The sequence below is a fragment of the Oenanthe melanoleuca genome, chromosome 13, assembly GCF_029582105.1.
Source record: "Oenanthe melanoleuca isolate GR-GAL-2019-014 chromosome 13, OMel1.0, whole genome shotgun sequence".
Classification (NCBI taxonomy): Eukaryota; Metazoa; Chordata; class Aves; order Passeriformes; family Muscicapidae; genus Oenanthe; species Oenanthe melanoleuca.
Window position 1 is genome coordinate 13,980,467 of NC_079347.1, and position 24,748 is coordinate 14,005,214.

The 24,748-nt window shown below is 50.5% G+C and overlaps 2 protein-coding genes across 5 annotated transcripts in view; one reads left to right on the forward strand and one right to left on the reverse strand.

The window, feature by feature from the left end:
• Positions 1-4,511, forward strand: part of NRG2 (neuregulin 2) — an 81,107-nt gene extending 76,596 nt beyond the window's left edge. For all 4 annotated transcript variants that reach the window (XM_056502499.1, XM_056502500.1, XM_056502501.1 and 1 more), the window contains 2 exons: positions 2,156-2,380; positions 3,735-4,511. In XM_056502499.1, the coding sequence (XP_056358474.1) occupies positions 2,156-2,380; positions 3,735-4,392 (883 nt within the window). In that variant the 3' untranslated portion in view covers positions 4,393-4,511. The remainder of the gene's footprint in view (positions 1-2,155; positions 2,381-3,734) is intronic.
• Positions 4,512-9,756: 5,245 nt separating this feature from the next.
• PSD2 (pleckstrin and Sec7 domain containing 2) overlaps positions 9,757-24,748 on the reverse strand; it is a 34,041-nt gene continuing 19,049 nt past the window's right edge. The window contains exons 9-14 of the mRNA XM_056502699.1: positions 23,050-23,240; positions 21,891-21,961; positions 15,264-15,421; positions 14,148-14,292; positions 12,997-13,140; positions 9,757-11,465 (exon numbers count right to left, since the gene is read on the reverse strand). Of these exons, the coding sequence (XP_056358674.1) occupies positions 11,259-11,465; positions 12,997-13,140; positions 14,148-14,292; positions 15,264-15,421; positions 21,891-21,961; positions 23,050-23,240 (916 nt within the window). The 3' untranslated portion in view covers positions 9,757-11,258. The remainder of the gene's footprint in view (positions 11,466-12,996; positions 13,141-14,147; positions 14,293-15,263; positions 15,422-21,890; positions 21,962-23,049; positions 23,241-24,748) is intronic.

Below are 24,748 nucleotides of genomic sequence, written 5' to 3' on the forward strand. Positions count from 1 at the left end.
GAGGAAATGAACCTGTGCTTCCATGCTGTACACAGACCCAGATGGGAGGATGTGTGTAGGAAAGGTTTTGTTTGCAGCCACAGTGGACATCTGAAATAATTCATTAAGCACACACACGTTGTGTGTTTCATATTTAGAATGTATTTGCCTTGTGGGAGACAAGGTACACAAAATATCCCCAAATGTTTTGACTGGTTCCTCAGAGTCAAGGTCTGACTCGGAAGTCACTCACAGGTTTTGATCAGAAGGAAAATGTTCCTGTGAAATTTATCAACCTCAGCCTCAGGTGGTGGCTCCTCTTTCACTGGAAGTCATTCTAAAGCTTTCTGGGAAACTTGGTCTAGCAGGAAAGTACCAATAATGCTTTGTGACAAAGGATGAGACACACTTTCTGTTCCCATTTCAAAATAACCATTGGGGGAAGAACACCATGGCTTGGAAACTGAATCTTCTCAAGGTTTTCGAGAACATTTAAATTGCACATGGACCTCCCTATTTTTATGATGTCCAGAAAAGTCTTTCAAATGCTCTAAAGAAAGTTTTGAGTTCCAGTTCCTCCTCTTAGACAGCTCTTGTGCTTCTTCCAGTGACAGGGGTTTTCCTTGGAAATCACTTATCTTTGGTACCTGACTTCCTCATGTCCTTCATTAGCCTGATGGGCTGTCTCCATTCATCCAGGAATGCAGCTGGTTTTCAGCTGAAGTTCACAGATGGCTCCAGGCAGGTTTCCTTAGTGTCCAGGCATTCCTCAGGGTTGAGCAAGTACTCTGAGTTACAATGGACAAGATCAACTTCAGATGTTGAAATTGGATTTTCAGGTGAATTCCTCCCCAGATTCCTCTGGCTATACCTCCAGCAAGTAGAGAGGGAGCCAGGAATGACTTGTTGGGCTGGGAATGACTCCTTTTTCTAGGGAAATCCCACTCCTCATGAGCTAGAGGATACATTTCCCAGGTTTTTTTGCATTCATACTCTTCAGCCCAGCTCTGGCTAGGTGTGTGCAAGCTTGAGCCAGGTGCACAGTGGCTCCTGTGCCTGCAGAGCTGCACCTTCCTGGCCTTCCATGCTCTCTTCAAAGGTCTGGGCCAACCCTGGGCACCTTCTGAAGACACAAAGATGTGTCTGGAGGGCAGCATTAGCTCATGGCAGCTGTAGGGAGGAACCTACCTTAGGTAGCCTCTGGTCCTGGCTACCTGCCACCTCATTTCTCTGAGTCAAGTGCAGTAAGCAGGTGCTTCTTGAAGTCATGCCAGAGGCAAACTACTGGCATAATCAGGCTCCATTTTACTCCATCAGCGCCTCTAATGAGGACGCTGTTTGAAGTTATAAATGAGCATGTGCCTGGAGCCATCAATAATTAACAAGTTCTTGGAAATCTTAATGAGGGCTGCTCTCCTCTGTAAACTCCCACCCAAAATCCTCCACCCACACAGCTCCATCTGGTGCAGTCTGGGAGTTCAGAGGGTTGCTCTCATGGATTTCTGCAATGGTGGGGGTCAGTGTGGTGGCTGTGGCACTGGTGGGGCCCCAGTGTGCAGGTGGCCCTGTGCATCCCTGGTGAGTCCTTGTGGGATGTCCTCCTTGCACCGAGACTGGGGCTGGTGGGGCTCCAGCTGCTCAGCACATGGTCTTTGTCTAGCACCCTGAAAGGGTTTTGCTGCCAAAATCTTTGGTAGACTTCACTCTGCTAATTTTGAGTGGCTTCTCCTGGCTCCTCTCTGGTAGCGATTCCAAAGGGGCTGTCACTTGGCAGCGCAGGTGACACATTTGAAGGAACTTGGCTGACTTGCCTTGGCATAGCCAATGTGTTGTTCCACACCCAGAACACTTTGCAAGCACAAAGCAGAATTGCCCTGGCCTCCCTCCAGAGGCTGTCCCATCCTGCTCCCAGCCATTTATTCCGTGGTGGGATAAACACCTGCTATTGCACTGGTTTGCTTTCTTTGTCCTCTAATGGCATCTCCAAGAAGGAGCCAAAGAAAGGCAAATCAAAGAATTGGGAATCTGAACATCCCTGATGTATCTTAATGAGGGAGAGAGAGGAGGGGGACACCAGAGCAGAGGTGCAGAGCCCAGCATGGGCCGTGCCTGTGTCCTTGGGGAAGAGCTGGGTGGGGATTCCTTGCTCACTGCCCACACGGGCTTTGCTCCACAGACACGAAAGCCACACCTGGAGCCTGGAGCGAACAGAGAGCCTGACTTCAGACTCGCAGTCTGGGATCATGCTGTCCTCGGTGGGAACCAGCAAGTGCAACAGCCCCGCGTGCGTGGAGGCGCGGGCTCGGCGCGGGGCCACCTTCTGCATCGAGGAGCAGCGCAGGCCCACCACGCAGTACCGCGACTCCGTGGATTCCCTGCGGGACTCGCCCCACAGCGAGAGGTCAGACCCTGCTCTCGGTGCCGCCACAAGCCACGCCTCTGTGCCAAGCCCAAAAGTGTTTGCCTTTGCCAGCCCTGGAGCGGCGGTGCCGTGGTGGAACTGGGGAAACTGCAGTCCTGGTGCTGCCAGAGGATGCCAATTCCCCCAGGAGGCCACTCTGGTCAGGGCAGCAGCCAGCTCTGCACCCTGGTGGCAATGTGGGTTTGGGGCACAGGGATGACAGGAGCAGAATGTGCCTGGCTGCAGTCAGCAAGGGGTGGAGAAAACTGGTTGGGAGAACACCTTGGGCACCTTGGTGGCTGCCAAGCAGCGTGTGACCTTCAGGGTGTGACCTTTGGGGGAAAGGTGTCTGTGCTCAGCACAGTCCTGGATGGCCAGGTGAGAGGGTGCTGCATGTGGGCACAGGGACAGGACTCGGTAGGACCTGCCTTCAAGGAACACAGCTGCAGAGCTGAGACACCAGCAGTTGTCCTCTTCCCAGTCTGGCTCCTCATGGAGCAGAGGCACATCTCCACCCTTGATCCAGCCATTTACAGGTAGCCATGAGTGACTCTTGGTGACCACATGGCCCTTCTTGGGCTGTTACCCTTCAAGGCAGTGGTACTTGTCCATGGGACAGAGCAGCATCTCCTGCTCTCTTTCCTGTCCCTGGTCCATTCAGGCAGACTGACCCAGCTCCTATAGAGATCTCATACATCACAAAACACAAGGGTAAAAAGGCCCTGGACGAGTGACAGAGTCTGGGCAAATGGGATTGCATGGAGACACCACTGAAAATACCAAGAGTAAATAAGATCTGCTCCTTAGAAAGAGGTGGTGCTGAAGGAAGGGCTGTTTGGAAAGGGGCTAGACCAGACCTGATGTTGTCACTAGAGTAGATGAAAGTGGTAGATGGTTTTTTGAGACACAAAATTTGCACTAAATCAGAGAAAGCAATGCCCAGGGTTTCCCTATCTGCGGCCTGAGCAGGGAGAGGGAATCCCAGGAACCTTCCTCAGAGACAAGCCTGGCAGCTCCAGAGGGAACAGAAAGCAGCTGTCAGGCAGATGAGAGGCAGTGAAGCCGTGACTCAGCCTGCTGGGAGATGCTGCAGGGCTTGCAGCAATGCAGAGCAGGAATTGTGCACCAAGTTCCTTGGGAGAAGCAGTTTAGGGGATGCTCAGCACGTGCTGCCCATTGAAGCCAGCAGCTCATCCTCCTTGGCACAGCAGGGAAAGGTCCCTCCACCTGATTCCTCAGGAGATCCCCCACGAGCAGGTTCACTGGAGGCCTCACGGGTCCCTGGGTTGGGTGTTCAGCAAAGCTGGTGTTTTTCGGGGTCGCTCGGTGTCCAAACAGAGCTGTTCTTTTCCAGGTACGTGTCGGCCCTGACCACACCAGCACGCCTGTCGCCCGTTGACTTCCACTACTCGATGACCACGCAGGTGCCCACCTTCGAGATCACCTCCCCGAACTCGGCGCACGCCGTGTCCCTGCCGCCGGCGGCCCCCATCAGCTTCCGCGTGGAGGAGCAGCAGCCCCTCCTGCGGCGCTACCAGCTCCCCTTCCAGGACACGCAGAGGTACGACAGCTACTACCAAAGGAAGACCTACCTAAACGACAGCATGGGGAGCCTGCCCTCCAGCCCCTTCCGCATCACAGAGGACGACGAGTACGAGACGACGCAGGAGTACGTCACAGCGCTAGAGCAGCCAAAGAAAACAGCCAGCAGCAACAGGCGGTGGAAAAAATCCAAACTGAACGGGCACATCCCTCACAGAGCCAGAGCCGTCCGGGACTCCTTCTCCTTGAGCAGCGCCTCTTACAGCGAGTCTGACGAGGAGCTGGTGGCCGAGAGCACCCCGTTCCTTAGCACTCAGAACAATGAGGCGGCGCACGGCGAGTCGCCGCCGCCGCACCGGCCGGGCGACGGCCGGACTCACTACTCGTGCCGCGGGCACGGCGCGCACGGCGAGGGCGGCCGCGGCAGCCTGGGGCACGCGGCGCCCAAAGCGGACCCCGACCCTCTCTAGGCGCCCCCCGCGCCGCCACCCGCACGGAGGAGGCCGAGGCGAGGCGGGCAAAACCACGCGGAGCGAAACGAAACGGAAGAAAAAAAAAAAAAAAAAACAAAACCGGAAAAAAAAAATAAATATTTTTATTTTATATAAAAGAGGGGGGAAAAAAAAACCAAACAAAAAAAAAAATATAACGAATAAAAATGTTTTATTTTCATTTTAGCGAAGTTGTCTTATAATAGCTAACGACAATGACTTTTTTATAGGGAATCTCTATTTATATGTAATGTCTTGATTTACAGCTTCCGAGAAAAAAAAAAAAAAAAGTTAAAAAAAAAAAAAAGAAGAAGAAAAGGAAACAAACAATAAAGTTAAAAAAAAAGTGGGCCAATTTTTGACTACTTAAAAATAGAAAACAAAACTATCGTGGTGCCTTTTGCTGTATGCTAGTGCTGGGATTCATGCCGAGGATTCTGTTTCAGTAGCATTTTTAAAGTCATAGATTTTTGTTTGGGAGAAAACCTGTCACAAGGGCGCTCTTCTGTTGGAAGAAATCAGCCTTGCCACTTTGTCCCGTACCCTGCTATTAATGATCTTATTCTTTAAAGTATTGTTTAAACACACATTAAGGACATGAGTGGGAGCATTTCCATTATCATGTCTAACGAGGATCTGTCTTGCCCTGTAAACTACTTGTATTTTCGCTTAAATCGGGAGGAAAAGAAACCCAACAGCACTGTGCTGAAATGCAGAAATAACGTTTCTTTTGCCACACAGGTAGGAAGAGAAAATGAAATCACGCAGCAGCAGCAGCAGCCCTTACAATATAGCTCTCAACCTTTGGCCATCTCACCGGTGGGTCTGGAGTGGGGGTGGCACAGGTTTGTAGTGAAGCCAGGCGACACCGCTGTCACCAGGGCGGGTCACAGCTGTCACGTACCTGGAGCCCGGGTGCTGCGCTCCGCTCGGCCGCGGTGCCCGGGGCCGCAGGGCCACCCCCGGCCGTGTGGCGCTGGCCACGGGCTGTGGGGCTGCTGGAGCTGCGGTGTCCTGCGTGACACCCCCGGCCGGGGTGCTCGGGACACCCCCAGGGTGTCACCCCGGACGGGCTGTCCCCAGGGCCAGCCGCACCCCGAGCGCTTTGGCGGCGCTCGCAGCCCTGCCTGGGGCGGGCAGGGCCAGCCCAGCCAGCGGATTCTCCCGTACGGCCGTGCCACGCCTTGTAAAGACAGTTGTCACCGTCACGTCCTGCCATCGATGACGGACGTCGCGTCCCCAAGCTCGGAGCAGCTCTGGCCATCGGCTCTGTGGCGCAAAGAGACAGTCCTGCGTGTCCAGGCGGCAGAGCATCCCCCGTGGAAGTGCCCCCTCTCCTCAGTTCTCTGCAGCAAACCTGTTTACATTGTAGCCTGACTTTTTTCTTTTTATATTTTTACTTCTGCATGTCCTTTGCATTTCAGATACTGTAGATTGGATGCATGGTGAAGCTGTGACTGAGAAGATAATACAACAATTGACAGTGTATTATTTCATTTAACTTTTAGCAATAAAGTAACTAAACCCTCTATTCCTCACCCATGATGGGGTCAGATAGAAAACTCTGCTAATTTGTCATAAGATGATTGTCAAAGTTTGCTCTGGATTGTCTGAATGTCAGAACTCTTGACTGTTTAACACTTGAACATTTTTTATATTATAAATAAAATAAGAAATAACAATCTGTGGGCTGCATTAATCTCAGGCCCTTTTTGGGGCAAATGGGGAGCTGTGACAGGCACCATACACAGAATCACAAACTAGTTGAGGATAAAAAAGACTTCTTCCACATTTCCTGCTCCACCAGCTCACCCAGAGTCAGCTGCCCAGGCCTATGCCCAGTCAGGGTTTGAGTATCTTCAGGGATGGTAGTACCACAACTTCTTTTGGTAACATCTGCCAGTGTTTGGTCCCTCTCAAACCAAAAATTTGTCTTCTTGTATTGACTGGATTTACTAATTTTTAATTTGGGCCCTTTGCCTCATTTACTATTTTAGGCCCATTGCCTAGTGTCCTGAACACTGCTGAGAAAAGTCCTGCTCCCTCTTTTTCACTCCATCCACTGGGTATTTATACACATGGATAAGGCCCCCCTGAGCCTTCTCCTCTCCAGGCTGGACAGTTCCAGCTCCCTCATCCTTCCCTCATACGAGAGATGCTCTGGTTCAGTAAATATCTTTATGCCCATAAAGACCCATAGGTAGGTGTTTTTCTACCTGGCATGGACATTTCCCTGCAGGGCTCAGGAGTGGAGGCTCACTGAGGTGAGTGAATGCTACCCACACATCTCTGGGGGATTCCATTCCTCCTCCAACTGCAGATCAGGAGATTTCCCTTCACTTGAACCACAGACATTTCCAGTTGTGTCAAGGGAGGTCAGGGTGTTTAGCATGTGCTATGACCAGGTACCTATTTCAGGCACTTCTGGAGAGTGGAGATGTGTTAGGTCCAGCCCTGCCAGCACTGCCAGGCAGCACTGACCCACCCACAAAACAGGTCCCTCATTCAGCTCCCCCACAGGAAATCTGTCTCTGGCCATCCCCAGGCAGGGCTCACTGACAGTGTGGTGTGGTCACAGGAGCACAGCCCCTGAGGTGGCACCCACAGCTCCATCCAGCTCAGAACTCACTCCCCTGCTCCTGCTCAGTGACATGAACAGGTATCCAAAAGTCCCAGCTGAACTCACTTTAAGGAGAGGGATATTTTACAGTGAGTCAGCCCTAGTGAAATGGATAGGTTGGAACTAACTGAGCTGGTTGGAACTAGATTATTTTTAATGTCCCTTCCAACCCAAATCATTCTATGATTCTATGAATGCCCAGGGCTGTGAGAGAACTCCCCAGCCCTCACAATGCTGCCTGTGCTGGAGGCCAGGCTGAGCACACCCACAGCCTGGGCTTCTTCTGCTCCAACCCCCCCAGGATGCCCATGGCCCTGGAGCTGACCCAGCTGGGTCACAGGCCACCCCAAACATTCATTGCATGTCCTCCAGACAGACCAGAGGGCTCAGCACTCCACCCCCTGGATGAAGACATCCCAACATTGATTTCCCAGAAGGTTAAATGCTGAAGGATCCTGCCCTCCTGCCACAGGGCCCAATGTGCAAAGGAGGTGTTAGACAAGTAGACCTGGGGTAAAGGTAGGGTCAAGTCCTGATTTGGGTGACATTTGCCTTTGGACACATCGTGCCCCACTCTGTGCAGCCCCAAATCTTGCAGGGTGAAGTGTAGGTCTCCTCTCTCCTGTTACTCTTGGGATATGCCCCAGGTCCCCATGGCCTTTGATCCATCTCAGCTCCTCCAGTGGCTCCCAGAGCAAGGTGAGATGGACAGGAATGGGCAGAGGACACCTGACTCCCTTCACCAAGGCTGATCCTTGGGGAAAGCAGACACATGGAAGAGAGAGATCAGGTGCCTTTGGCTTCCCAAAGCATCCCCATCACCCTGCCTGACTCTCTTGGGGATCTGTGAGCTCCACTCATGGAGAAGTCCCCCCAGGGCTGGCACAGCAGCACCTGCATTACAAGAAGCTCTGGGATCCCCCTGGCATGCAGAACAACCATGTGGCCACACCTCAGGCTGTGCTCAGTGCAGCTGATCCCCATCAGGAATCTCTCTGGGTCTCTTGGAGAGGAGCTGTGGGTTTGCCCTGCACAAGGGGATATTTCCCTGCTCCATGCTTTGCAGGGCTCTGTGATGTTCTGCATCTGCTGAGACACCACTAGCTCTGAGCCATGGCAGCCTCAGGATACTTTGTGATGATTTTTTTGAGGCCCTTGATTCCCATAATTGTGTTCTATATTTAGAGGCAGTTACGCTACTTCAATTTTCTTTCCAATTGCCTCTGAAGGAAGCCTGTATCTCTCTTTTTTCCCTGGCTGGTTTATTTTTAGACTCCTCATTTCCAGCCGTGTGTGCTCCTAGGGTTTTGCCGTAAATATTTTACAGCAATTTTCACAGGTGGGGGAGCCACCACAGCCTCCTGACAGCTCTACTCTGCACGTTTGGTGCCTTTAATGCCCTTCCCAGAGGGGAAGGAGTTACTCTGCTAGCACAGATTGGTGACACAAGCTGCAAAGGAGTGCTGGATCCTGGCTTTGGGGTCACAAAGTCTCCCCCACAAAGAAGCCCCTCTAAAATGAATGTGGTTGTGTCCAGGACAAGTGGCCTGGCAGGGAGGTCAGACAGAACCAGCACTGTCAGGTGAGGCTGTGTGAGACCTGAAGCAGTCATGTGCCTGCAGGAGGGGCTGGGGATGTGCAGAAAGTGCCTCTGAGCAACTCTAGGGGGAGAAAAGGATGGGGCTGCCTAACTCCTCTGAGGTGCTGCTCTTCTGTCTCAGTGGTGGGTGGCTGAGTCCTTGACCTCCAGGGAGGGAGAAAAGGGATGAAAAAAACCATTTTCTTCTAAGTCACAAGCTGAGGCTGTGGACTGGTCAAACAAGGCATTTTGGCTCTGCCCTCATGTAGGTATTTTCACATGGCTGTGCACCTAGATCAGGACTTGTGCACCTAGATCAGGACTTGTGCACGAGGCAAACTGCAGGTACTCAGAAAGAGCAAGTTTAATGCTCTGAGCTGTCTTGCCAAATGTTGTCTGATATCAGCTGCCACTTCTTCCCACATCCATTGGGCATTCGGTCTCACAGTTCTGACTCTCTCTCCTGCTGCCCAGAGGAGACTTTGCAAGATCTTGCTTTCCTCTGCAAGTTATTCCCAGCTGAGGATGGCAGACTGGCACCTTCAACCAGGAGGCTGAGATGCTCTTGGTGCCAGCTCAAACACTGGAGATGCCACTGCCTACTGGAAGGGATGTTCAGAAATGGAAGACTGAGGTGCAAAATATTACCTGAGATTTTGGAGACAAGGCCCAGCTTTCCCCTGGACTTCCACTGTGAGAGTCTCAGCACCAGACACTTCATGTGACATCTTGGTTGGTGCAAGGAATGTCTGTACAACACCTGCCACGAAAGCGATGATGCTTTGGAGAAACAGGCACAGACTCCTCTGGGAACTGCTGTGAGAGCATCTCCAGTCACTAATGCAGGGCTTGGTACCTTTCTGCTCCCGTGAATCTCCAGGCTGAACGTGGACAGACACATCTGGGATGCACCAGAAGAGTTACTTGATTGTGTTCCCAAAGCAGCCCATCTATCCACACCTGCTCCAGAACCACCCAAGAGGATGGGTGGGCTGGTACCTGCTTATTGAAAGGGATTGATGTTTTTGGTGTTGTCTGTCCATAGGATCCTGGCTTTTCTGCTTCAGCCTGGCCTTCTGGTGCTGTGAAATCCAGGATCAATCCAGCACATGGTGGAACGATGCTTCAAACCAATTCTCTTTACCAACAGGTTCGGTTTTATTGTTATTCTTTTTTTACATGATTCTTAGTGCATCATTTCAAATAAACTATCAAACTGTACAAAGGAACAGAGATAAAAGAAGAGGAGATAAAGTTGGGAAGAGGTTTTTAGTGTCATGAACCATCATGGAAAACAGTAGTCCATAGGCTCTCAAACATTGAAGGTCCAAATAAATCTTATTTTGTTTGTTTAAAAAGTGCTGCAAAATATAAACAATAAATGACTGTAATTAGCAGCTACAAGATCCTTCAAAACTGGAACTTGATTACTGTGAACACACCTAGGGGAAAGAAAAGCAATCTGAGATAAAGAATCTAACAAAACAGTGAAATAAATAAAGTGTGGGAGGACAGTCGTGGCATTGAAATGCAGAGGAATCACTTCAGCACAACAGTAAATCATTGGACCACAGACAGCAAAAAAGGAACAGAAACACAGTTCCCACTTAAAAGAGTACAGCATGTGCATCACAGGATGGAGGAATACAGCAGGGACGGGCAGGTGGGATCACTCCTGCACACAAAGGTTCTGCTGGAGCTTGCACACAGCTCCAGCTGTGCCTCAAACCCAGGGTGTGGATCCCATGCTTGCCAAACCAGCAGCCACTTGGGCAGTTTGTCTGAATAAGCAGGAATGGGAGAGCGATGTTCCACAGCAAAGCCAGGTGGGATTTCCATTCGAGTAAAAAAAGGAGGAAAAGAAAAAAGAAAAAAGATATACAGCTACTCCATTTTTTCAGAACATCCTGGTGGGCTGGTCAGACCCTCCACGTCCCTGGTGTCTTCCTCAGGCAGCTTGCCTTCACTTGCACACTGAGGTTAAAAACCCACGTTAAAGTTTCCTTATATATATATATCTATTTATATATATTCATATGTGTATATATATATATATAAAAAGGATGAGGAGACAGAGGGCCCTTCAGGCCTGTCCTGCTGTGGGCAGGTGACGCTCCCACGTTGCCGTGCTGAGATGCCTCTCGCCCGGCCGCTGACCAGCTCACGACCTGTCCTGTCACACTGTGCCCCTCCTGGGCAGGAACGTGCCCCTGCCAGCCTGTGCCCTTCTCTGGCAGCGCTGCTGGTGCCACACACGTGGTCTCAGCTCAGTTTCCTGCTCTGCCAGGCACTGTGACCATGAACCGCTGGGGACTCCGGGGAGGGAAGGAGGAGAGACAGGGCTGGGGGAGGACAGAGAAACCCAGCCCTTGGAGATCCAGCATATCCCTTTGTTGTGCAGGCTGCAGCAGGAGGGAAGGAAAAGCCACTGGTGCAGTTGGGAATGAAGAAGAGATGATGCTGAAATGCCAGAGTATTGTCAGAGAGTGTCAACTAAAGCTTCTTTGATTTCTTTCACTAGAGCAATCCCCACGTCATACGTCTACAGTTTTGCTCATATAATTTCCTAAGTAAAATTGTGCTCATCAATCTAAGTCCAGGAGCGCAGAGAATCACTGGTTCATCCCCCTGTGCACGTGTTCCTTGTTAAGTGTTCTGCTCTAAAATGTCCTTTTCTGCCTTGCAGCTGATGGACAGGTGCCCTTGGCTCAAGGAAGGGCTGGAATGCGTCTTCCGCAGAGCGATGTCCTCGGCCTCCACCTTGAAGAAGCTGGTCTCAATCCTCTCCAGGTCATCTGTCCCCACTTTTATCTTCATGCACAGCAGGTTGATGTAGGTTTCATAGCGGCTCTTCTGCAGGGAAAGAGGGAAAGGAGAGCCTGGGAACAGGGACAGGCCGTGGTGTGTGCAGCACACAGGAACAACTCCATCAGCTGCTGCAGAAAACCCATCCTATACCATCAGCATCCCCCTAATCCCTCCCCACAGACTGAACCCCAGCACAATGCCTGCTCTGTGCAAAGGCTGACTGTTGGAAGCCCTGAGGAGAAAGGTGTGTGTGAGTGTGTGTGTGTAGGACACTCCAGTTGCTTTCACAGGTCTTGGCTGACACTGTGATTGTATAAGGAGGATACTGGGGGCAAAATGAGACCAACAGACCTGCTGCTTCCTGATTTAGGAGCTCACCTCAGTTGGTTAAAATACCTCTGCTTGTCATTGTTTCCATCCAGTGGTTCAGTTATTGCTGCTAAGTTGTGCCCCCAATGCTCCTCACAGAGCATAGCATAAAGGGAGGCATCCTCTCTGCCTGCATCCTTTGTTCCAATGCTAGATGGGATCTTTTTGAGGACTTGTGTAATACTCATCCTTTCTCTTAACATCTCACAGGCAGCCTGTGCTGGCTTCTTTGTCAGCACAAAGAAACAAGCATTTCTGGAGCACATCTCATAAGACAGATGAGATGAATTATGCCTTGGAAGTGCCAGCTTCTCCTTGAAGACTGAAAAGGCAGTCCAGAGAAAAGCTCAGACAGAAACTTCTCTGCAGGCATCCAAAACCAGATGCTGGAGAAAGGGAGGCAGCAGCAAGAAAGGTTGGTACAAAGACAAGGGAACCAGCAGCTGGGAGCTGTGGCTTTGGAGAATCAGGCTGGGTGTTACACAAAAGGACGGTGCAGCCCTGGCATGAGGGAGGTGGGATATTTCCATCCTTAGTGATTTTTGGGGCACTAAATGGTACACTCAGTCTGGGCTAAGACTGGGAATAATCCAAGTTCCTGCTGGAAGCAAGACTAGAGGCCTCCAGCAGTCCCTTCCCGCTGACACCCATGTGGCAGGAACCTTCTACTCAACTCTCACTGGAACAAAATGTCCATTTCTCCCACAATTAAATGCTTCTGAGACTTTACAGAGAGTTATTTACATGCATCCTCAAAGGGTCTTAATCAGCTCTAACACTGGGTTTGGATTTATTTACAAAAACAGTTGCAGCAAAACAGGATTAGTTGTCCCAGGGATTCCCTTTGCTTTTTAATAATGGTGCTGAAAAAGACTGAGTCACACTGAGAACTGAACCACTCTCTTACTTGGGACCTGAGGAAATGTCAAAATTTGGCACAGTAAAGGAAGACTTTCTTTCTCTTGTCATTTTTCCCCTCCTCTGGTTAGAAATCACAGAGGGAAAGAAATGGCTCATTTTTTTTTTTTTCCAGCTTCAGTGCAAAACACTGAGGCTTGTTGCTGCCCAAGACACTCATCCAGCTTGGGAGCCCTTGTCCTTCTCTCCCCTTTCACTCTCTCCCAGACTCCAGCACCCACTCTGGAGTTCTGTTCTCCTCAATCAGCCACGGTACCATTTATCACAGAAAAGATGAAAGCTCCTTTACCTCAAATATTAGGTAATGTTCTTTGAGTCTGTATTCCTCAGCCTCTTTTGACTTGAGGCTCTTCTCTACAGGATGTAATTTATGCTCTGCTAATTCGTCTGCAATCTGCTTCATTTTATTTTCATGAGACCTCAGCTGTTCCTCCTGCCGAGAGAAGCGTGTCAGGTATTAAAAGGTGGAGTGCAGCACCCAAGTGCTCCTCCTGCCTGTGGCTGGGGGAACTCCTCTGCCAGCTCTCAGCTGCTGTGCTGGAGCCAGAGGTGTGGGGTGCACTTGTAAATGCATCTGATAAGGAGCAGCTCAAACACAGGTACTGGAGTAGGAGCAAAACTCAGGTATCTCCAGTGCCAAGAGAGGATTGCTTTGGCACTGAGGCATCTCTGGCATCATAAGCACAAAATGCTCCTGTAACATGCATCCTGTACCAGCCAGGCAGAAGCAGCACTGTCCCAAGAGCTGCTCACTCTGCCCTTTTTGGAGATAGAAGCACCCTCCCCATCTGGGCTCTGACAAAAGTGACCACATCTGTCTCAGCAGACAGGAGCTGTGTCCCTGCCTTGACCTTTCAGGCTGTCCTCCCCTTTGCTGGGGGGCAGTGGCAGAGTGTCCCTATTTTTTGGAAGTGCAAAGGCATGTTTGGCCTTCCCTGGACAGGGAAACAAAAGCTGCTCTTTGGATGGCAGCAGCTCTTGGGTAGCAGAGCCCGGTGCACTGTGCTCCCTTGTTTCCCTTCCCTACTGAATGGAACTCAGCCATCCCTTTTGTCTGTGGTTTTTGAGCTCCAAAAACATGAGGGTGCCATGATATAAACCAAACCTGGGCTGCTGGGCTCTGTGGCATCAACTCTGGAGCTGTTCTGCTGTTTCCACCCTGACAGCAGGAAGGTGCTGGGATGTGATGGGCAAAGAGCAATAAACAAGGCAGAACCAACAGGCAGGTATGTGCACAGGGCTGTTTATAGCCATGGCAAAAGAAGCACTGGGCAGATGCCAGGATTTTCCACATCTGCCCACTCCAGTCCCCTGTTCCTGCACTGAGCACCTGAGTGTGTCCATCAGGCAGGGACAGGGGGACTGCAGATGGGCTCACCCTGAGCTGAAGGGCTTGCAGAGCACTGGACACCCCTCCACCACCCTTTCTCTACACTTTACCTGGCACAGCTTGGTCATGGATGAAGGCAGGAGCGGGCGGCAGAACTTCTTCATGGAGCAGATTGCAGCTGGGAAGGCTGGAGCAGAGAAAATGGCAGCAACAAGGTTGATCCTCAGGATCCAGGAGAGCATTTCTTCCTTACTTCTGTTAAGGAGGAGGAGAGAAGAGAAAGGCAGTCTGTAAATGCTCCTGAATCAGGATCAGAACAGCTGACAACAGCTCTAGAGCCACCATGCTCAGGCCATTGGTGGCCTTGCTCTGATGCCACTTATTTGCCAGGCTGTGAACAGAGGTAAACACTGACTGGCTCCTCTACAGTGCCCTGATGATTTCAGGGCTGCTGTCTGGGCACTCCTGCCTTCCTCATCAGCTCTGGCTGTATTCCTCAGGAGCTGTGGAGAGGCCCAGGATGTGCTGCTCTTAGGAGAGTGAGAGCCACACAGCAGAGGTTCCACACAGCAGGACATCATTTATGTCATTTATGTCATTTATGTCATTTATGACACACTGCCCAGGGTCCTTCATCAAATCTGTCCAGACACTGCTCCCCCAAGCCTTCAAGTAGGTGTTTGCTGCACAAATTCAGGTGTTGGGCTTTAGCTTGACCTTAGCACCCCAGCCCAACCCACAAACAACATCATATCTCTCAGCAGAAGGCGAGACAGAAGATGACTTCATCACACTTGACACTTATTAACACTATACCATTCCTCAGCAAGGGACTAAGATAAAACACTGGCTGGGGAGACTGCTTTAAGGAGGTTTAGACAGTTTCCCCATCAAAAGCTGACATGGGGAATCATCACCTGCAGCACAGAGATGTCCTCCCTTCCAGAATACACCAATAGAAGTCAGCAAGAGGAGCCCTTTCACTCAGCCCTGCACATCCCAGCCCATCCTGCTTAGCTTGCTGACAGCTGGGAAGGACCTCAAGTCACAAAGCTACCAAGAAACTCTGCCCTGTGACCAAATCCTTTGCACAGCCCTGCAGAAATGACCCTCAGCCCCTTCCTGCCCCCAGGTGTGCCCCCAGTGATCTGGCCAGGGCAGAGGGAGCCTGGCAGTGGCTGCAGGTCAGGTGCCCATCCAGGCTCTGCAGGGAGGGCTGCACTCACGGGGCCTGGAAGAGGAAGACTCTCCAGTCAGCTGTCTTCAGCTTGAGCACGTTGGACTTCTTGCTGTAGTCTGAGGCTTTTGTGGCTAAGGCGTGGTGCACACGGATGGCGTTCTTCAGATCCACTTCAGAGAGGTCTTTGTCAGGTTTATATTCATCCTGTGGAGAGGAACGTTAATTGGATAATGACAACACTAACATTTGTGGGCTGCTTTAATGAACCTGCCTTTCTATAATCACAGAGTGCCGAGACCAGGAAAAGCATTGCTTTGTACAGTAAATGCTAGGAGCTGATAATGATAATAATTAACATCTGGCAACTGCTTCCATCATTAAGTTCACTGGAAGATGTAAAGAAGGAGATGAAAGTTTTAAACATAATTATCAATAGTTATTTCTAACATAGCACATGCCTGAGGCTTTGTGGGGAGGCACAAGGCAGGGCCAGGTTTCTGCATTGCTTTCCCCACAGTGCAGAGCTCAAACCAGGATGCAACTCCCAATCAACAGAGGATATCAACGAGCACCTGCCCTGGTGCTGCAGCCTCACACACTCATGGAATGGTTTGGGCTGGAAAGGACCTCAGAGCTCATCTCATTCCAACCCCTGCCATGGGCAGGGACACCTTCCACTAGCCCAGGTTGCTCCAGCCTGGCCTTGGGCACTTCTAGGGATGGGGCAGCCACAGCTCCTCTGAGCAACCTGTGCCACCCTCACAGGGAAGAATTTTTTCCTTATATCTACCTGAATTTCCCCTCTTTCAGTTTAACCCCATTGCTCCTTGTCCTATCCCTAGAGCTCTGTGTGGAGGAAGGTAGCCCTGGAACAGCAGCATCCCTGTAAGCAGTGCATCCCTGGACAGGTGTGGGCCTGGTGGGCAGTTTCCAGTCTGAGTGTGGCCCCTCTGAACCAGGTTTGGTCTCCCTGTAGTACACCTGCTCCTCTGGCATGGTCTCCTCAGGAATTCTGGCACTTGCAGGTTGCAGCAGCATTCCCTGTATTCCTGCTTTACTTTCTCCACTGAAAGACAACTTCACACAAGGAGGGAATGTAGCAGTAACTGTGTGTGTTTCTATTTTATAATATGGTAGAAAATACTGAACATGGGATTCTGAAATGATGATCTTGGCACAGCACTTTTCAGGAAAAAAAGATCAGTCAGTTCTGTGTTTACCCTTTTGCTTTCCCAGTGACTTAACACAATATCCTGCCTCCCACTCTGCACCCTTGGCAGTTCAACCAGTCGGATGGTGGGATGGCAAGGATGGACAGATGGATGCATGGACAGGTGAAAAAAGAACCTGGTGGAGAGAACCTGACCCTGGCTAAAGCAAACCACCACCCCAGCTATGTTGGGAGTCATGCCGGGACAGGGTGTCCCCAGAAGGCCCTGCCTTGCCCTGGTGATTACAGTGCTACAGGATTAATGTGCTCTATATTTTACTTTCCTTGACTGCCCTTGGCTGTCAGCACCAGGGCACCTGTCTGGTGATGATGGCCAATACATCCCAAGCCTTCCTTAGCTTCCAGGCCAGAACTGTTCTGCAGATTTGCACAAAGATTGTTTGCTGTTTCCCATGTCCCAGTGGTACAAATGCAGCTGCTCAGGGGAAAGCTGTGCTGCAGCTTCTGGGATGGTCAGAGAGGCTGTTCCCTGGTGCAGGCTCAGAAAGGTTTCCCCTCTGCTGCTCTTCAGAGCACTAAGGACCAGCACTCCCCAGCCCATGGATGTGGCTCACCCAACTCTTGCTGCTGATGGGAAATGAGCTTCTAAAGTCTTTCTTCTCTCATTTTTTGAAGCAGTCATCCCCTTCAGGAGACTGGTTACCATACTGTGCTCATCATCATATGAAACTTGGCCTGATACAAAAAAAAAAAAAAATCCATGGGACCACCCACAAATGTCTGGCACAGGTTCCTGGGGATGGTGAATCCCAAAGAAAAGCCCAGCAGAGGAGGGCTGGGTGCTGCAGTCATCTTGTGTTCGGGGAGACACTCAGGTGGGCAGCACAGATGGCTTCACCATTGTGGTGATTTCAGTAGCCAGAGGGATGGGCCATCAGCCTTTTGTGCAAAGAAAAACAAATGCTTTGCCTTGTGAAGACCTAATGTGTTACCCCACTGGAAGAGAAATATTTCCTTGAGGAAGATATTGCTGCTTTAGCCTTATGTATTGTGGAGAGTTCAATCTGGGATATTTTTCCGAGGCTGAAGCTCTCTGGATTTGAATAAATCTGACTGTGCTGCCCATGACCTCTTATTTCAAAATAAGCTTTCTGAAAATACAGTGCAAAATAGCCCAGCTTAGTGGTGTGTGACAAAAGGAAACTGCCACAGCTGCTGAGTGCTTTGACTAATGCAGATCCTCAGCATGAATGGAATCATCAAGTATTGCTTCCATGGATTTCAGGCTCTCAGGCATCAGTGTTGCTGTAAAAAATCCAATCTTCTTTTTCTAATGCTAGCCCCAGTAAATCAATGTGAGGTTGAAGGAAGCAGGTTCTCTCTAGCTCTGCCTTCTCAGGAGTGAGTGCTGGAGGCTCCTGCTTGGGATGGCTCCTCCAGGAGGCTCATCCCAATGCCAGCTGCTCACAGAGGCAGGTTTGGGAGATCCTGGTGCCTTTGGGTCACTGTCCCCTGCTGCCTACCCCTGTGAGCAGACCCACCACCAGTCTCAAAGCTTGTTTTGCCAAGAAAAGGTATCTAGCTCTCATGCCTGCCTTTGTAGGGCACCTGGGTGGGGTGAGCCCAGTTCTGCTGCCCTCTCCTCATGCCTCAGAGCCAGCCCTGGGCAGTGCTGGGAAAATGGACATGCACCAACAGATATTCCTCCTGCTCTGGCTTGAGAGTGGCTTTTCCTCTTCTGTCTTTTCCTCACGTCACATCTACCATCCTAAACACACCATTTAATAAATGAACCCCTGTGCCCTTTTCAGTCCAGGTGAGCTCTTGGCTCTCCCCAGAGCTCTTGGCAAGGGTCTGCCTGCATGGGACAGCACCTGTGGCTCAGGGCTGTGCTGGCAACCCCCTCCTGGCTGGGGACACAACCTGTGGGGAGACCTGCACCCTTTCCAGCATTTCTGTAAAAAGCACCTCCTGCTTTATAGCTCTCCATCATTTTTCTTAACCCCCTCTATGTGTGGTGATTAAGGGTTATTATCCCCATTTCACAGAGGTGAAGTAAGTTGCCAAAGGCCATGGAGTGAGTCAGTGCCCAGAGCAGATTAGTGCACAGGAGAGGCATGCCCTGCTCCCAAGCCTGCATTTCTTCCTCCAGACTGGTGCATCCCTTTAGGGGATCAAGCAATTGCTTTAGCAGACTGTGCTGGAACATGCTGATGCAGCAATTAACACCAGCGAGTCAATGACATGTGACATCTCCTCTCCAGCAGGTTTATGGTTGCTGCCTGAACTGCTTCTGTCAGACTGACTTCTGCCTGTCCACCCACCCTTCTGCCTGTGTTATGTCCACCTCTCCCAGTGTCTGGCCATGCCTCCTTTCTGCCCAGCCCCTCCTTCCTCCCAACTTCCCTCTACCTCTCAGTCTTATTTGTACTCAGCTTGCTCCTCAAAACCAAATGCAGTTCCCTGTTCAACTTCTGTGAATTTATTACGAAAGCCTAGATCCTCAATTTGGTCTGAGCAGAAAAGTGGCCAGGCTGAACCTGTGCTCCATGACAGCAGGTGGTTCAGAAGCAGGTACTTTCTCCTGTGTCTTCCATCAGAAAACCTTTCCCCAGTGATTTATGCTCAGCCAAGGTTCTACCTTATGTTTATCTGCAGTTGTCCTGTGCTGAGAGCTTGGGAGGCTGGCACACCACTTCCTTCCTGTATTGTGCAATTCCTTTGTTCTGCAAACCACCCCACAGGCAAGAAATGACACCAAGGATGCACAGGGCAGGTGGATGTTTATCCACTCTCTGTTGTGGTGCTGGGAATGTTTGCAGATGACAGGGCAAGGACTTTGTTCTCATCCTCCTGTCCTGTCTCTGCAAGCCTGATAGACACTGTCTGCAGCCAAGCCCAAGGAATTCCCTGGAGAGGACTGTAACAGCCTGGCAGCACTCACCAGTAAGAAACCCCTCTTTCCCCAAATCCTTTGCCCAAACATTCCTTCGGTTTATTTTTGTTGTTGTTCCAAACGCTAGTTCCTTGGGGCACCCTTGGCAGCTCTGGTCTCTCCTGCTAATTACACATCAGTCATGGCTCTTATTTATCAGACACTCATAATGCAGCCACATCTTGGGTGTTTTGCTCCTTCAGTCCTTGTCCACAAAGAAAGCCCTCAGTCTCTGAACCATTTGATCCTCAAGGTCATTGAGATAAGAGCATTGATCTCCTCACTGCCACATCAGCCTCATCCTTGCTGTCTTTTCAAATCCTAAACACCTCAGACAAACACAATGGACTTTGTTAATGAGTGGTAACTGCTGCAAGCCTTGCACAGCAAAGAACCCCCAGCCCTCTGCCTCAGAGCAATGACACTCAGTGTTGGCTTCATGACTCCTGCTGCTGCCAGGGAAGAAAATTCCATCCTCAATATATACCCTCTCACCAGACTCATCCCAAGAGAAGTCCTTGGTGGAAAATTCATTTAGATCCAAATGGTTCTGTGATAGTTGAAAAATCTTTTCTTTTTTTCTCCCCACACAAAAAGTTGATGGTACACTGAATGTTGACAGTAACTCTGTACAAGTTAAATCCTCATGTATGGGTCAGCATGAGGACTCTGGTGGACTCCATGTGAACATCTGTGGTGAGACAAGGACTGAGGAGTGAGAAGAGCACTGCTGGCTTGAAGAACACCACACTAAGAGGGCTGGAGGAGATGTGGGCTCCCCTGTGTGCTGCAGTTTCCCTAAGCTGCAGGAGAGTGGCACAGCTGTAAAAACACCTCTGGGCTAAGAGCAGCCCACACTGGAGGTGGGATCCAGTGCTGCCAGATTTCTGCTGGCTTTTGACACGTGCCACAGGCCCTGGCGAAACACGAGAGCCATGGGGGTGTGCTGGAGCTCTGAGTCACAGCTCCCTGCTGCCCCGAGGATCTTTCTGCCTCTCTTATATAATCCAATGTTTGTTTGCTCTCATTGCTGTGGAGACAATGCTCAGGAGCATCTACCCACGGGGGGTGCTGCTCCAGCAAGGTGAGTTCAATGGGTTATGCACAGAATGTGCTGCTCAGGTAGTTCAGACCTAGTTCAGTGGGTTATGCTGGTGATGAACAGACATTTGCATCCTGGCTCACTCTGACACTCAAGTGAGCCCCTATCCAGTCTCCTCGGATTTTCCCTCAGAAAAGACTTTCCAGCCAATCTTCCAAGCATCCAAGAGCCAGAGAGCTGAATGCTGGAGCATTCAGGGAAGCTGCTCCACAGCGACTTTGTGTCCCAGGAGGAGCTGGGAATTACACTTGTGTTGACTGGAGGTGGCCACACAATGAACAGAAAGGAAGAGAGGCACAAAGTGTCACTTGACAGCCCACGGAAGGACCCAGGTCGTCAAGGTCCTGAAGAATATAAATTTTCAGCAGAGAACCACGGAATCACAGAATCTTCTGGCTGGAAGGGACCCACAAAGACCATCAACTCCAACCCCTGGCCCTGCACAGGACACCCAACAATCCCTGTGCCTGAGAGCCTTATCCAAATGCTGGGCCTGATGTCCCCAGGGCACAGATGTCCCTCCTGGCTGCCAGGGCACTGCTGACTCTCATTCAACTGGCCATCCACCAGGACTCCCAGGTCCTCTTCCACAGCTGCTCTCCAGCTCTCATTCCTCCCTGTCTGAGCATCCAGGATTGCCCATCCCAGGTGCAGAATCCAGCACTGTCATTGTTAAACTTCATACAGTTGATGACTGCCTGGGCCTCTCATTTGTCAGGGTCTCTCTGCAGGGCCTCTGCCTTTGAGGGACTCAGCAGCTCCTCTCAGTTTAGTGTTGTCTGCAGACTTACTCAGTATTCCCCTGAGTCCTGTGGCCAAGCCTTTTATGAAGATGTTGAAGAGCACAGGGCAGAGGATGGAGCCCTGTGGAGCCCCACCAGTGACAGGTCACCAGTCTGATGTCACCCCAGTCACTGCCACCCTTTGTGCCCAGCCCAAGCCAAGTGCTCACCCAGCACATGATGTGTTTATCAGCTGTGTGCTGGACATTCTGTCCAGAAGGATTCTGAGAGAGACAGTATCAAAAGCTTTAGTGAAACCCAAAAAGATTACAACAGCTGGCTTTCTACACCAGACTCAATAAAGTTGTGCATAATCAGATCTATGCCAGCAAATAAAACTATAGGCAGGATAAGACTGGTCAGATGCTCCACCTCTTCCCCTTCCTATTTAATTTCTCACCAACATCCTATTTCACCCATTCCATATCATCTGTTCATTCATCCTCTCAAGAGCTCCTACTTGCTGGGATCCTTCTGCAGAAATCTGTGTTTCCTCTTTCATGCTTTTTCCTTTGGGGTTCCCTTTGGGGCTGTGAATAGTGCCCTTGACATGAACACCACCACCAAAGGTGAGAGCATCCTCCAGCTCTGGTCTCTGGAGGAGCTCTGTCCATGTCCATGCCTGGGTGTGTGACAGATCTGGGGACAGCAGGAGACAGCAAAGGGGAGAGTTCCCCATTTACCTTTTGTAAATAAAGGACGGTCCCTTTCAGCACAGCATAAAATTTCTTCCAACCTCTTCTTCCTCTGGGAGCTAAAAAACAAATAATATTAAATTGTACATGTCTGCCAGTGCTGCTTGACCTTCCAGGCAAACCCAGCCCTTCTCCTGGCCCAGCACAGGCACTCACTGGTGCCCAGAGCTCCCACACCTCCAGGCTATTGCTCACCAGTGGTTTGTGAGCAGCACAGGTGCTGGAGGGACAGTGGCTCTGCAGCCTCCCAGCAGGAATACAAGCAGGTCAGAGCCAGACATGAGCTGGTACAGGGGCACAGTGAGCACCTGCAGGATATCTCTGCTCCTCCAAACTCAGGCTGGTGTTCCTTGGACCTAATGCTTGGAGGGCAGAGACATTCCTTGAGTTCCTCTGCTTGGAATTGAGCAGTTAAGGCAGTTTCTGCTCCCCTGAGGAGGGAGCATTTCCACCTCGATGGGCTTGGGGACAGAGAGCTTGGCAGGAGCTGGAGAGGGGTGGAGGTGAGGGGAGCCATCCACATCACCACCAGACAGCTGATCCTCCAAGCACAGACTTTTAGGAAGGTGCTGGAAGCAAGGGAGGCCTTTGGTGGCAATCTCTGCTCAAGACTTTTTAATCAGCAGTGACTGGGCCAATCATATCAATTAGCAAAAGGAATTACTCAAGGTTTAATTAATCTCTGCTCATTAACAGTTCCCAAATACCTTTACCTTTCCTGTGATGCCATATGCTGGCAGCAGGCTATGGGGTGTTCTGTTGCCCAGCCAGCACATGGCAGGATATGGACAGGAACAAGGCTTGGCAGGCCAGACTGTCCCCCAGGTCAGGGCTGGAGTGGACAACTGCTGAGGAACCAGCCTTCCCCCACTGCTCAGAGACTGGGATTTGGGATTATACCCATGAACAGGATGGAAGACCAGGTCTGTCTGTGTTAGATTCCTTGGCAGTGAGAAGACTGAGGCTTCCTGAAAACACTCATATCTACAAATGCCTCAGAACACCCTCCTTTTCTGTCCCAGCACTTCTGGGGATCTGTGCTGTGCTGCCTGGGATGTGGTGAGGAAATGCCTCCACCAGGAGAGCCAGGGCGAGGCTCTGGGGCTGCCTGGGGCCCCTCTGTCCCTGTCCTGTCCCCGTCCCGTACTTCTCTTGCCATCCATGTCCGCGTGGGTTTTGCGCGTCAGCACGCCGTGCTTGTAGGTGACGGCGTTCAGCGCCTGCGGGATGTCCAGGAACGGGTTGCTGCTGTCAACAATCCTCGTCACCTTCTTCCCACTGGCTCCGAATTTGTCATCTACCAGCTCCGAGAGCGACTTCCTCAACTCGTCCTCGTCACTGGGAAACGAAATCAGAGAGGAGATGATGGAGTCAGTGAGTCAGGGGTCTCTGAATTCTTTAGGGAGAAATCAGAGTGCAGGGATTGAATTAAAGCCTGTGAATGGATTGAATTATATTAAGCAGCTCACACATAAGGTAGAGGTGCAAGTGTAAGTTTTAGGATAAGTAAGTAAGTCAGTAAGTTTTAGTATGAGCTCTAATGCTTTTAGTAACTAAAAAGTTTAAATACCAAAGCAGAAGTGTGAGTTCTAGTAAAGACTGAAAAACATATTGATGTTTTCAGTGAAGGCTCCAGGAACACAGCTGTAGACAGTGTTTAAAAGTAAAATAATAGAGCTACAGTAAGAATATTGCTTACATTTCTCAGATAGAACAAGATAGGTTGTATGCATAGTCTATACATAACCTGGTGTGTGAAGAACTAGAATTCTAGCAGGTTAAGGAGTGGTGGTCTGAGTTTGTGTCTTAGCTTGTTGGGAAGATTCTATATAAGAGTATGTATTGGGGAGAGTTGGTGCTTTTTGCCAAGGCTTTTCCTGTCATTGCTTTTCTTTTTGCTTTTGCTCACCATCATCAGTCAACACCCAAGAAGAAGATATGAGCTGCTGCAGCAACATCAGCTTCCTGGGACCTTTGACAAGAGCAGCTTCTACTTCTGTTTGGGACTTTATACCAAACCTTAGCATGGACTTTGATGTCTGTGACTGTGCCTTTTGAGACTGATGTGCTTCTGCAGTAAATAATCTTTTAGCAACTATTAGTTGCTGAGAACTAGAAATATTTCACAGGAAAGGTCTCCAATTCTGTGCCCTAAAGCCAGAGCTTAAGGAGGATTTTTGCTGAAGACCAAGGTATTACCAGCATTTCTCAGCTGCTGAGAAATGCCTGGGGTCTCCTAGGCAGTGAAATACCTTTAGGAATGTCCTCTGCATCTCTGAGGAACAGAAGACCTGCAGACATTTGGGAGATGAACCTACTCTGGCACAAAGGAAGTAGAACTTGTATGGGAAGTGATGGTTCCCAGGGTCCCTGGGACATGAAGGAGAAAGAGCAAACTGGGCTTTTCTGCCCTGTCTGATACATGTCAGTGTCTAAATGGGATGAGTGGTCACCTCAGGTTGGGACCAAACCTCAGCTGAGGACTGCCCCTCAGTGAACCCCCTGGCTGGGATGTGAGCAGTAAAACACAATTCCTCACCTGCAGCAAGCAGATGGCCAAAGCATCAGCCACCTCTTGGTAGAGAAGGATGATTTCTTAGCCCTCAGCACCCCAGGAGCCCTGGGGCTGAGGCAGAGCCCAGGGTCTGTTCCTGGGTGGGGGGTTAGTGGTGTTTGGGCTGCACCCCTCTGAGCTCCGTGCTGTTGGCTGCACACCTGCCTGTCTGGTGGGATCTGTGGGCAAGGGCATCTCCTTCCCTGGGGTGGACAAGGACACAGGGCAGAGCCAAGCACAGAGAAGAGGATCTTGGCTGTGCAAGGTTCTGACTCAATGCCAGGTCCATGAA